The 14,518-nt window shown below is 37.2% G+C and overlaps 1 protein-coding gene across 1 annotated transcript in view; it reads right to left on the bottom strand.

Annotated features, from left to right (window-relative positions):
* Positions 1 to 8,439: 8,439 nt before the first annotated feature.
* Positions 8,440 to 14,518, bottom strand: part of LOC150085189 (beta-hexosaminidase subunit beta-like) — a 69,275-nt gene continuing 63,196 nt past the window's right edge. The window contains exons 12-13 of the mRNA XM_090373075.1: positions 10,896 to 11,000; positions 8,440 to 8,551 (exon numbers count right to left, since the gene is read on the bottom strand). Coding sequence (XP_090229201.1) covers positions 8,485 to 8,551; positions 10,896 to 11,000 — 172 coding nt within the window. The 3' untranslated portion in view covers positions 8,440 to 8,484. The remainder of the gene's footprint in view (positions 8,552 to 10,895; positions 11,001 to 14,518) is intronic.

Genomic DNA, 14,518 nt, shown 5'->3' with positions numbered 1-14,518 from the left:
GAACTTCATATCTGCCTGCACCACCACCCCCAGGTCCCTTTCATTCTCTACCACTGTCAGTGTAGTACCACAGAGTTGATACGTTGCTCTGGGGTTGCCGTTTCCCATATGTAGTACTTTACATTTGTCAATGTTAAACTTCATTTGCCACCTCGAAGCCCATCTGCTCAACCTTTCCAAATCCTGTTGCAGCAGCATAGTGTCAGTAGTGTCCTTGACAACCCTGCCAACCTTCGTATCGTCTGCAAACTTGGACATTAAGCCTGATATACCATCATCAATATCATTTATAAATACAGAAAACAATAAAGGCCCCAATACTGAACCCTGAGGGACTCCACTAATAACATTAGTCCACGATGAGCAGTGTCCATTGATTACCACTCTCTCTCTTCTCCCCCTCAACCACCCCTTTATCCATAGCAGCAACTTGCCTCCAATGCCACACTGCTCCAATTTGTGCAGCAGTCTTCCATGTGCAACAGTATCAAAAGCCTTTCTAAGATCCAAGTATATAATATCAAAGTTATTCCCTGCATCCAGTTCTTTTGTGACTGCATCATAGTATCCAATCAAATTGGTCAGGCAAGACTTCCCCTTAACAAAACCATGCTGTGTCCTAGCTATAACTGAAGTCTTGTCTAGATGATCCTGCAGTGCTTCTTTCACCAGTGCCTCCATTAATTTTCCGGGAACAGAAGTTAAACTCACAGGTCTATAATTACTTGTGTCAGCCTTTGATCCCCCTTTGTGAATTGGGGTCACATTTGCACATCTCCAGTCAATGGGTACCTCCCCTGAGTCCAAGGAAGCTCTCATAATTATGGCTAAGGGTTTGCTTACCTCCTTTGCTGCCTCCTTTAATATAACTGGATAGATCCCATCCACCCCAGGTGCCTTTCTTGTGTTTATCTTCAACAATTTCTCCTCCACTTTGCTCTCAGTTATTACAAGATTCTCTAGCTTACTGCTAGATTTGAATACACCTCTGGCATTCCCCTCGCTGAATAACTCCTCATGTGTGAATGTCGATGCAAAATATTCATTTAGTTTGTTAGCTACCCGAGCAGGGTCATCAACAGTTGACCCATCGATCTCAAGTGGACCAATCTGATTCATCCCCTTCCTTCTAGAGTTTACATAAGTAAAGAACTCTTTGCTGTTTTTCTTCGCATCCCTTGCCAAGGATCTCTCGTAATCTGCCTTCGCCTGCCTAACCTCCTTTGTAACTTGGTTACAGATCAACTTGTATCTATCATAGGCGTCCGTGTCACGTGTTAATTTGTATGTATCCCATGCATTTTTCTTCTCTGCCATATGCCTCATTAGTTCATCTGACAACCATTTAGGCCTAAACCTTGAACAATATTTCTTAGTTGGTATGTAAAGCCTAGTAGCTTCCACGATAAGTTGTTTGAATGCTTCCCATTTTGAACTTGCTGTTGGCAATATCATCAGTTGATCCCACTGTATAGAATTTAAATATTGTCTCAGTCCATTGTAGTCGCCTTTACGAAAGCAATACCCCTTCCCTTTACCCCTAATGGTAGTTACCTCTTTGAGTAACTCCCACTTCAGCACACTGTGATCACTGCCACCAAGTGGTTCATTTATCTGCAGATTCTTAATGCATGAAGAATCACTACTGATAATCAAATCAAGAGTATTACTCCCTCTAGTTGCCTCCCGAACATGCTGATGTAGAAAACAATCATCCAATAAATCCACAAAAGCCTTGCTACTGTGTGAGTGACCAGCCCCCAAATTCCAGTCAATATCTGGGAAATTAAAATCCCCCATTATAAGACTCTCTGATTTACTGGCCCACTCTATTTCTCCGAACAGTTTCTTATTATACTCATCAGAGTCATTAGGCCTATAGCACACTCCTACTCTCAATTTTGATCTCCCAATGCTTATGTCACACCAAACTGACTCGACACTGCACTGTCCAGCGATGTCGACTGGCTTCACTTCCTTGGATTTTATGTGTTTTTTAACTAATAGCATAACCCCTCCTCCCTTCCTATCCTGTCTATCCTTTCTGTAGACATTGTACTCCCCAAATTCCAGTTCTGCATTTCTTATATCTGTGTGACACCACGTCTCTGAAATCCCCACAATATCTGCCTTTGATGTTTTGAGCAATACCTCAAATTCATCAAATTTATTTACTAAACTCCTAGCATTGGTGTACACACAAGTATACATGCACCTGTTCTTTTTCTTAGCTACCCTAACACAACCCATGTGTTTACTTGTACCCCAATGATTCCCAGCAGTCTCTGAAATATCCTGCATCTTATTTTCCAGGCTGCGGCTCATTCCAATAGAAGCAGTGCAAGAATCACTTTCACCTCTGCCAGTGGCTACTGTTAATCTATTAGTCCTTGTATCCCCCCAATCTAGCAGTTTTCCGAAGTGTGGATAGAAAGTTAATTTGGAGTCTAGAATTATGCCTAAGTATTTCAATTCTTGGACCATGTGAAATAAGATATTACTTATTTTTGTCACTGGTGGTCGTCTTATATTTAGGTTTCCTTTCAGTAGGATACACTTAGTTTTTTCTGCCGAGATTTTGAGCATGTTGGTTAGTGCTCATTCCTGCAGTTTGAGCGCCACATTTGCTCTTTCTTCTACCACCCTTCTGGTGTTACCTTTTACCAATAAGACAAGGTCATCAGCAAAGGCAACCCTGTCTGTGGAGCCTAAATCTTTTGTAAGGAATTCATCAAGCACACAGGTCCAAAAGAATGGACCTAGTACCGAACCCTGTGGGCAACCTTTTGTAACTGGGCGTTTTATTTCTTGGAACTGTGTGCGAACTACTACACATCTGTTACCAAGATACGTGTTTATACATTGATATAGATTTTTCGGTACATTTGTCTGGCGGAGTCTTCTGAGGATACTTGGCCACCAGAGAGTATCAAATGCACCAGCGAAGTCAACAGATATTGCCAGCATGTACTTTTGATCACTATTATTTACTGTTGTTAGAATATAGTGCATGGCATCCTCAGTTGAGGATCCTTGCTTGAAACCAAATTGCTGTTCAAAATTTAGGTTGGCTTCAGTATAATATAAATTAAGTCTATAGAGGAGTAGGCTTTCCATTATTTTTCCTAGAACAGGCAATAAAGCTATAGTTCTGTATGATTTAGGTTCAGTAGGATTTTTTCCCAGATTCTTTAAGATTAATCTAATTATAGCCAGTTTCCATGCTTGTGGGAACAAACCCTCAGCCAAGCGGTGATTAAATAAGTTCAGTAGAGTATCAGGAGAAATTTCTGCTAACTTTTTAATGGTTTCTATTTCAATTAAGTCAAGTCCAGGGCACTTATTGTTTTTGGTTTTTAAGAGTGCTGCTTGAAGTTCTTCCATGGTGAAGGGTGGTTCTATTGACATATTGCTATAATTTTCATTGCTGGCCATTATGTCACTCTGAGCCTGGGTTAACCCCTGGTTCCCAGACTGCAATAAATGATCTAATATGTTATTTACGGAGTTCGCCCAAGTGTGAGTTGCAGTTCTGCCTTAGTTGTAGAGTTCACCACATCACCTCTTGGCAGTCTGTGAAATGATATCTTTCTTTATATGATCCAATACAGAAGTTAGCATTAGCAAAGGCACATGATGCAAGAAAGCAAGCTTATATAGCATCAGCCAAAAAAACAACACACACACCCTTTTCATTTCACCCATCCACTCGCTCCAAATGTTGTCTAGTTCTGCCTTGAATCTGTTTAAGCTATCCAGTTTAACCACTGTAGATGTACAGTGGTTATATTGGGACACATTTTTTTCCATTATCTCTGGGAAGTCACTGAGGAAAATGTGATATTCTTCATTTGTGCAATTATTGACTTTCAGTAATAATTGAGATTTGCGATTTCTCATGGGAAAACATTTATGGAGAATTTTTTGTATCGGCTTTTTTTTTTATATAACCCTATTCCAGCCCTCTTTATGAATTCCATTTACTTCATGAAAAGCTTAGCAAACACATCCACTGTTTCTTCACTGATGTTCTTGTGCTTTTATTCACATACACTCCAGCACTCATCGATGTGAATTTTTCATAACATGCATAATTAGAATGAGATTCTTTTTGACCTTTCTTTGGTGTGTTTTTGCACACTTTTGTTTTATTTTATGTAGCACATTTTGTTTTATGGAGGCAGGGAGCACTTTGTTTTCATATATAGCAGTGTTTTGGATACTACAGATATGGTATCATTTGGGGAAATATAAGTAATGTAGAATAATGTGAGTCTTTTGAGATATTTACTTATGGATAATTAAAGTATTAAGAATTTGTAGTTAATTTTGAACACATTCATTTAGTCATTAGCTTTGTTTTATAGCAGTGAGTGATTCTTGCTTCTTTTAGCTTTCATTTTGAGTCTGATAAGATTCTAAAACAGAATCCAGACACATAACCAATCTTTTTTTTTTTTTTTCTCGCCTTTTTCCCATTATACATATGAGGTCAGTGTTTTTATTGTTTTGGCATGCAAATTTTACGGCCGGATGCCCTTCCTGACGCCAACCCTCACCCTTTATCCAGGCTGGGGATATGCGGTGGTCACTCCCCACCTTCTGCATCCTCCGTATTTGGTGGTCACGGGCTCAAACCCCAGTCTAATCAGGAGCGTGTGCTACGCACTGCTGTTCCTGCCCACCTGGCTATGGAGTCACCAGAAACATAACCAATCTATAGTGTAGTAAATGAACTGATATTAGCATTAGTAGAGGCATTTGATGCAAGAAAGCAAGCTTATGCAGCATCAGCCAAAAAAAAAAAAAAAAAACCACTTCCACTTCACCCCTCTGTTCATTCAAAATACCTGTCCAGCTGAGCCTTAAACTTATTTAGGCTATCAACTTCCACGACAAGGGATGGAAGTCGGTTCCACCAACCAACCACCCGCTGGCTAAAGGCAAATTTCCTCACGTCTATCCTACATCTGTCTTTCCTCAATTTGAATTTATGCCCTCTCAGGTGATTATTCTGAGCAAGAGGAAGAATCCCATCAGCATTGAGCATGCTCAAACCATTCAAGGCTTTATACACCTCTATCAGATCACCTCGCTGGTGCCTAGTCTCCAGGCACTGTAATTTGCAAAACTTAAGCCTTTCTTCGTAAGAGCACCCCTTTGTTCCATTCACTAATCTTTTTGCCCTTCTCTGTACTCGTTCCAGCATCTCTACATCCTTCTTGAAATGAGGCCTCCAGACCTGTATACAGTACTCTAGGTGTGGCCTGACCATTGCCTTATACAAGGGAATAATCACCTTCTTATCCCTGCTAGAAAAATTCCTATATATCATCGACAATACACAATGAGCTACTCTTGCAGCCCGTCTGCACTGCTCAGGAAACTTCATATCTGCCTGCACAACCACCCCCAGGTCCCTTTCATTCTCTATCACTGCCAGTGTAGTACCACAGAGTTGATACGTTGCTCTGGGGTTGCTGTTTCCCATATGTAGTACTTTACATTTGTCTATGTTAAACTTCATTTGCCACCTCTCAGCCCATCTGCTCAACCTTTCCAAATCCTGTTGCAGTAGCGTAGTGTCAGTAATGTCCTTGACAACCCTGCCAACCTTCGTATCGTCTGTAAACTTGGACATTAAGCTTGATATACCATCATCAATATCATTTATAAATACAGAAAACAATAATGGACCCAATACTGAACCATGAGGGACTCCACTAATAACATTAGTCCACAATGAGCAGTGTCCATTGATTACCACTCTCTGTCTTCTCCCTCTCAACCACCCTTTTATCCATAGCAGCAATTTGCCTCCAATGCCACACACTGCTCCAATTTGTGCAGCAGTCTTCCATGTGCAACAGTATCAAAAGGCTTTAGCATTAGCATTAGTAGAGGCATTTGATGCAAGAAAGCAAGCTTATGCAGCATCGGCCAAAAAAAAAAAAAAAAAAAAACCACTTCCACTTCACCCCTCTGCCTTTCCATAGATCCAAGTATATAATATCAAAGTTATTCCCTGCATCCAGTTCTTTTGTGACTGCATCATAGTATCCAATCAAATTGGTCAGGCAAGACTTCCCCTTAACAAAACCATGCTGTGTCCGAGCTATAACTGAAGTCTTCTCTAGATGATCCTGCAGTGCTTCTTTAAACAGTGCCTCCATTAATTTTCTGGGAATAGAAGTTAAACTAACAGGTCTATAATTACTTGTGTTGCCCTTTGATCCTCCTTTGTGAATTGGGGTCACATTTGCACATCTCCAGTCCATGGGTACTTCTCCTGAGTCCAAGGAAGCTCTCATAATTATGGCTAAGGGTTTGCTTACTTCCTTTGCTGCCTCCTTTAATATAACTGGATAGATCCCATCCACCCCAGGTGCCTTTCTTGTATTTATCTTCAATAATTTCTCCTCCACTTTACTCTCAGTTATTACAAGATTCTCTAGCTTACTGCCACAGTTGAATACACCTCTGGCATTCCCCTCGCTGAATAACTCCTCATGTGTGAATGTCGAAGCAAAATATTAATTTAGTTTGTTAGCTATCTGAGCAGGATCATCAACAGTTGACTGATCGATATCAAGTGGACCAATCTGATTCATCCCCTTCCTTCTAGAGTTTACATAAGTAAAGAACTCTTTGCTGTTTTCTTTGCATCCCTTGCCAAAGATTTCTCATAATCTGCCTTCGCCTGCCTAACCTCCTTTGTAACTTGGTTACAGATCAACTAGTATCTATCATAGGCTTCTGTGTCACGTGTTAATTTGTATGTATCCCATGCATTTTTCTTCTCTGCCATATATCTCATTAGTTCATCTGTCATCCACTTGGGCCTAAACCTTGAACAATATTTCTTAGTTGGTATGTAAAGCCTAGTAGCTTCCAAGATAAGTTCTTTGAATGCTTCCCATTTTGAATTTGCTGTTGGTAACATCATCAGTTGGCCCCACTGTATAGAATTTAAATACTGTCTCAGTCCATCGTAGTTGCCTTTACGAAAGCAATAACCCTTCCCTTCACCCCTAATGGTAGTTACCTCTGAGTAAATCCCACTTCAGCACACTGTGATCACTGCCACCTAGTGGTTCATTTACCTGCAGATTCTTAATGCATGAAGAATCGCTACTGATAATCAAATCAAGAGTATTACTCCCTCTAGTTGCCTCCCGAACATGCTGATGTAGAAAACAATCATCCAATAAATCCACAAAAGCCTTGCTAGTGTGTGAGTGACCAGCCCCCAAATTCCAGTCAATATCTGGGAAATTAAAATCCCCCATTATAAGACTCTCTGATTTACTGGCGCACTCTATTTCCCCGTACAGTTTCTTATTATACTCATCAGAGTCATTAGGCCTGTAGCACACTCCTACTCTCAATTTTGATCTCCCAATGCTTATGTCACACCAAACTGACTCAACACTGCACTGTCCAGCGATGTCGACTGGCTTCAGTTCCTTGGATTTTATGTATTTCTTAACTAATAGCATAACCCCTGCTCCCTTCCTATCCTGTCTATCCTTTCTGTAGACACTGTACTCCCCAAATTCCAGTTCTGCATTCCTTATATCTGTGTGACACCATGTCTCTGATATCCCAACAATATCTGCCTTTGATGTTTTGAGCAATACCTCAAATTCATCAAATTTATTTACTAAACTCCTAGCATTGGTGTACATGCAAGTATACATGCACCTGTTCTTTTTCTTAGCTACCCTAACACAACCCATGTGTTTACTTGTACCCCAATGATTCCCAGCAGTCTCTGAAATATCCTGCATCTTATTTTCCAGGCTGCTGCTCATTCCAATGGAAGCAGTGCAAGAATCACTTTCACCTCTGCCAGTGGCTACTGTTAATCTATTGGTCCTTGTATCCCCCCAATCTGGGATATGGGAGATTAAAAATCTAATTTTCAATATAGAATAACAGTTAGCTAAAATATTAAAGTTATCTGAATAAGCATCTTCCCTCTCTTAATTACTTCCATAAGATGTCTTTCACGCATTAAATATTGTCTTCACTGTAAACAATACACAGCAGGGAAAAATAAGTTGTGAGAAGTCTGCTCATTTCATCGTTTAGACAATAGCTGTTAGTCATTCTGATTTATAAGTAAATCTAATTTAAAAAATGTGGTAAGCTTAATTTTGAAATAAAATGTTTTAAAAAACCTGTATTTAATTAGCAGTCTTAGTTATGCTCTTTAAAAACTTAGTATTGTTATATTGAGACAGCCCTTGAAGAATAGTGACACAAATACTGAATTTATTTGGTTTTTCTCAGAATAGACTTGCCTCTTTCTATTGGAAATTAGCAGTTACAGGTTTTAAAGTAAAGATTTGAGTACTAAATTAAAATTAATTAATTGAACTACCTTTGTCATTAATTGTGTATCTGTATTTTTTTATTTATTTGTTTTGTTTTCTCATTGAAAACATGATAGATTGGCATTCATAATTTGTTTAGCTTCATTTAGTCCATATCCCATTCATAATCTCCACAAAATCCATTTAATATTGGTTGTGCTGGTATTCCTCTCCTGTAAAGACAAAAAAAAAGCAAGCCTTATAAATATAAAAACATACATAGAAAATGTGTAAAATAAATATGCTAACATAGCTTATCTTTAGAACTGCTCTTATTCCCATTTATCTGAACACTAATTCTAATCTACTAGTTTGCGTGAAGTGGTTGAATGTATTAAATATTGTAGAATCTATAAAGTTTCCAGGGTTGAGAGGTTGAAATTTGTATGATAGTTTGGCTGAATAAAAGTCCTTTGCAACAAACACGCTATACTAACTAGCACACTGTGATCAAAGTAGCTGATGTTCTTAAAAAAAAAAATAAATAAATAAAATACTACTTCCAAACAACTAATTGGGAAATATCTGGCATTAATATTTAATATAGGAATTGTAGTTTAATATAAAATGAAAATATTTGTGTGTTGTATAAAATTACACATTCAAGCGATTACTTAATATTTAGTAGTTTTGTGAATGTGTTAACACACATACACACTGCTTTTTGCTTATATAGATCTTGACTTGCCTTTGGTTTCATTTGATAGACTATTTATTTAAAGTACTCCATGGAAAGAAGGCAGGCATTTATCTAGGCCCAGATAAATTTATTTAAGCCCAGATATCTGGGCTTAAAAGGTGTCTGTAGCCAAGTGGTCAGGAGCAGGAGTGCAGTAGCATGCACTCTTTGAATAGACTGGGGTTCAAGCCCCTGACTGCTAAATAGGGTCGATTTACTAACTTGCACTGGACCAGCATGTCAGATTATGGTCCATTTCCCTCAATATGAATTACTGAGGAGGCTTTCATCCTGCAGTGGATTGATAATGGCTTGTAGTTTACCTTTATCTGGGCTTAAATGCCTAGTTGGTAATGGAACGTCTTGAAATCACAAAATAGGAACAAGTCTTTCAGGCATGAGATTGATGCATGATTAGTGTGAGCATTTGTCCCATCTTGTTTGAACTAGGTTTGATCATCAAATTCTCATAGTTTTTAATTTAATTTTGGAGCAAGAAAATTGGCTGTCATGGTTTGGTATTGCTCATAATATCATATAACATTTGTCCCATTGTCATTGGTAAAAACCATAGTGATTCCATTCTATAGAATGCCACACCACTACTGCATATTCACTGTGTAACTTCTGATTGCCTTCTGCCCAAAATGCTCTATAGCTAGCACAGTGGTTACAATTGCACCAAATAGAAAAGACATCAGTTGAAATCCCATCAAGACAGGAGGAATTTTCATGAGCTATTGCCATGTTAGTCATTATTTGATGAGGGTTGCGTGGTTTTTCATCCAACTAACAGGCAAACCAACCACAGAATGTGTGCAGCTGCTAAATACGATATACTGTTTTATTACCTTAGATGCACCAGTGCAAATAAACTCTTAACCTTTTGAGAGACATATGGGCAGGATAATTTTGAGTCCAATTTTGTTTGTTGCCCTCTATAATCATTTTGTTCACCTAGCATCAATTTGCAGTTCCCCCTCAGGAAAAGTTTTTACCCCATTTTCTTCTGTTAAAAAGTTCAAGGCATCTTCATTATCAAATAGAGTCAGAATGATCCCTATGTTCCAGCAGGTTAATATTTAGTATCTAGGACAGTTTTCTTGCAAAATAATAGAATGGATTATGCTGAATAGACTTGCACAAAGATGCTTATTGTTAGGTGTATGAATGGTTTTGGATATGCCCTGGAAGAGGCATGGCAGTTTCACAAAACCTCTTTGCATATTATGATGATGTTCCTAAATATTTTTAAGTTTCTGTAGGTTTAATTATAGAAGTGTTTTTCAGTATTGTAATGACAGAATGGAATGGACAAATGCTATGTGAGAGAGAGAGAGAGAGAGAGAGAGAGAGAGGGAGGATCCCTCTTAGCACTTGTCCATTCCATCATTATAACAAGTCCTACAAAAGCCTTTAAACCTAAAATGAGAAGGATCACATAGTTTGTTTTCATGGGTTATTGACACATCATTTTTTTGCCAATCATGGGTCATTTGCATTTTAAGGTCAAACTTTGTCCAGCCTTTGTGCATTGTTAAAGCTACATTAAAAATGAATCTCTCTCTCTCTCTCTCTCTCTCTCTCTCTCTCTCTCTCTCTCTCTCATATTTGTTGTAATATTATAAAAGGTTGATTATTTACATTCTTGTTTGTTCCTTACCTTTTGCCATGTATGTGTGTGAGAGAGAGAGAGAGAGAGAGTGGATTTTTTTTTTGAAAACTATTATTACCTCAGTTTGGCCTCCATTTTTATCTATACTAATATTAAATAAATAACATATTAAATAAATGGCATTATGGTAATTAGCTCATACTAATTTCCATAACAAAATTACCGGAGCATTCGGCATCGCTGTTGGTCAAGGCGGAAGGCTGCACTGTCTGTGTCAGTGATGTTAGAAGGACTCCAAAGTCTTTCAGCTACTGCAGATGCTCTTGGCCTGTTTCAAAAAAAAAAAAAAAAAAAAAAAAGGAAAATAAACTTATGTTTCAGAGAAAATTTTAAAATGTATTTAATTATCTATATTATTAAATTATATTATTGTGTTAACTAATTTAGCCATCATATAAGTTATTATTACGGATCTTAGGAAATGGTTAAATCTGAAATGTCTCCACTGTATTATGTATACCACACATTCATACAGAGATATTTGGCATGAATAAATAAATGCAAGTATTATTTAGATTAGTGATATATTAAATTTGTGTACTTAAGTATTCATTCAAACTTCTAAAAGGGTGTATATATGAATCTGAAATGTAAAAAAAATTATTTTATTTACATTTTTTTTTGATTTTTTAAAATACAAAAATTATAATAATGTACTACTCTGTTTCTTATTGATATTTTCAATGTTTGGCATATGTTTTTGTATAAATTTTAATATCAAAATTATGCAGTTTTCTGAATATTCATTTTATTACCAAAAAGTGTTCAGAATTTTCAGAAAAAAAAATTGAAAATAGTCTAGTTTAAATTCTGATGTGCTGTATTTAGTATTAGTATTAAAAATAGAATAATGTGCAAGGAAGTGAACTAATGATACTGCCCAAAAAAAGAAAAAAAAACCTCTCATATTATTCCCATTGTCAAAAAGCACCTATCCAGTTCTTCCTTGAACTTTGTCAAACTCTGCCTCAGCCGCTTGTGAGTAACTTATTCTGCTGTTCCACAAGTTGCATGAAGGTGAACCTCGTAAGGTTTAGCTTCATGAGATTGTCTTGTGAGATTTAGTCAACTGTTCTTTTCTAAGATTTTGTAGTTGTGCGCTCTTGTTCTTGTCTCACTTGTTTGAGTGAGAATATTCCTCCATCATTCATCTTACTAATCTCCTCAGGGAATTATACACTTCAATCACATTTCACCTGCTCTTCCACCAAGATGTCTACTTGCTAAACTCTGCAGATCATATCATCTAAGCTGTTCCTCTTATATTAATGCTAAGTGCTCTTCACCAATTTTAGTCACCTTTTTTTTTTTTTTTTTGCACTTTCTCCAGAAGTTCTGCATCTTCCTTTAGATGTGGCCTTCAGACCTAGATGCAATATTCTAAGTGTGATCTCACCATCACCTTATAGAGAGGGATAGTGATCTGATAATTTGTTGATAGAACACCACTTGCCATTCTTGCCACCCGCTTACACTGTATTATTGAACTTAATGTTTTTTTATATCATAATCCCAAAGTCTTTCTGATTCTGAATATCCTTTTATTCTTCTTTCTTAATCTATTTACTACCCCTGGGTTTCTGTTCTCCAAATGCAGTACTTTGTATTTGGTAGCATTAAACTTTGTACCCTTGTAGCACAGTCGTTATACTCGCCATCCTCCCACACCAGATGGAAAAGGACTGAGTTTGAATCCATCAATGATGCATTGAATTTTTATGGCTTTTTCACAATGTGGCCAAGTTCGCCCCCCCCCCTCCTTCCTTGGAAATCTGAGGGAAGGAGGGAGAGAAAAATACATAGTTAAATTAATCATTAAAAAAAATTTTACTTTAGCTATCATTTTTCAGTCCATATTTGTAGTTTGGTTACAATTGTTAACTTGCCTTCCAATCCCCGTATTCTCTCATCACTATCATTAAGAAGATAAGAAATGAAAGGTCTGAGCACTGATCAGGGACCCTGTTTACAATGCCATTTCAGTCTGAAGATTACATTACTCTGCATTTTGAAACAAAATTCATTGATATTTTCTCAGAAAAGGGTGTTTCTGAATCATTTTTTAATGCTAATTTCAAAAATGACTTTTGTTTTTATCATGTCAAGTTTCTTCAAAAATCACAATAGAAAATTTAATTTTTTGAAAATTTTTATTAATTTTTGGCAGAATTTGTGCACTAAAATTATAAAAAAAGTTACTTTTACCAGACTTTTATATTTAAATATTGAAAACACTATTATAAGGCAGTGTGGTAAAGAATCCACTAAACACTCACCTCATTTTAAAAACTGATCAAAATTTTGTTTCTTTAATTTTTTTGCAGATCCTTCTACTTTACATTCCCTCCTCAGCATCCAGCAATAGTCAGCCATAATGTTGACATTTCACTTCCCCTGCTAACTCATCTTCACGTCTTTAATGTCTTAGTGAAACTTCTGATCCTGTTCTTCACTAACACTTCCTAAATTTTCTGGGAAATAGTTGATGTGGTAATGTAAAACATGTACCTTGACACTCATGTTTTAGCCCAGCTTCTTGAAATTTTCCAACATATTTTCAACTAAATTCTTGTAGTCTGGATCCTTGTTGTTCCCTAAGAAGTTCTCAACAACAGACCTGAAGCTAATCCATGCCTGTTTTTCTCCTTTATTCATAGTTTCTTCAAAATCTCAGACACTCATCAGTTTGTGAATTTTAGGTCCAACAAAAATAACAAATACAGACCAACCATGTTCTTCATATCAACAACTTCAAGTTTTGTTTCTTTCAAATGCACAGAGTGAGCTACTGGAATTGGACCATATTTATTTCCATTATGGGGAAACACATCTTTGAGACTCCTCTTTGATGAGTCAATAAAAAGAGTCTCCATTGTGTGTGATTTTAACCAATTCCTAAATAGTTCATTGTCATTTATATTATGGGAAAAAAACTATAGAATCGTCCTCAGAAAAGGAGGAATTGTTCTCATTCTCTGTGTCTGTACCATGAGAAAAATGTCCCATGTGCTAGATTTTTTGACTTGTCTAGAACCAAATACAGCCACTCCCCGACTTATGTAAGGGTTGTGTTCCACGGAACTCTATGTAAGTCAGAATTTCCCTAAATGCTTATGCAGCACTCGCAACTATGCACACTGAATTTGATTGAATCAAAAAAGAAATGTTCGACAAACATGTAAATAGAATTATTGATTCAATTTTTTATCTCATGCATAGGAAAAATTACAAAGTGTATAAAATTACAAAACTTTCAAAATGATAAAATTACAAAAAGAGAGGAGACAGGCATAACGTCAGCAAGTTTTACCTTTCGAGCATCATTGCCAGAATTAACTCTCCAGCTGATAAGCACGCCGCTGAGGAAGTTGAGGGCTGTGGAAATTTAGGTGTTTTTTCCAACACATCACAAAATTTCTCTGCAGCTGCAGAATCAACACTGGAAACTTCACTGTATACTTTAATGCTTTGGAAACCACTGTGATGCTTGAACCTATAAACCATCCGTTGCTTGCCACAAACTTGGCTTGGGGTTCGCCTTACTTATTCTTAATATCTTCATAAATACTTCTTGCTTTTGCTTGACTGGCCATTGGACTCGGGGTACTTGCTTCTGAATCTGATTTTCCATCCATATTATTAATAGCTTTTCCATCTTTGATATAGCACCTGAACGCTGCTTTGTGATCACTATTGATCTTAAATGGGTTGATCCTTTAACGTGTTCTTTTATACGCGCACTGTTCCTTAAAATAGTATTCAGTGTTGAAGCAGCAACACCTAATT

This window comes from Mastigoproctus giganteus, chromosome 5 (assembly GCF_048544385.1).
Source record: "Mastigoproctus giganteus isolate SK-2022 chromosome 5, ASM4854438v1, whole genome shotgun sequence".
NCBI lineage: Eukaryota > Metazoa > Arthropoda > Arachnida > Uropygi > Thelyphonidae > Mastigoproctus > Mastigoproctus giganteus.
This window is presented reverse-complemented; position numbering and strand designations above follow the sequence as displayed.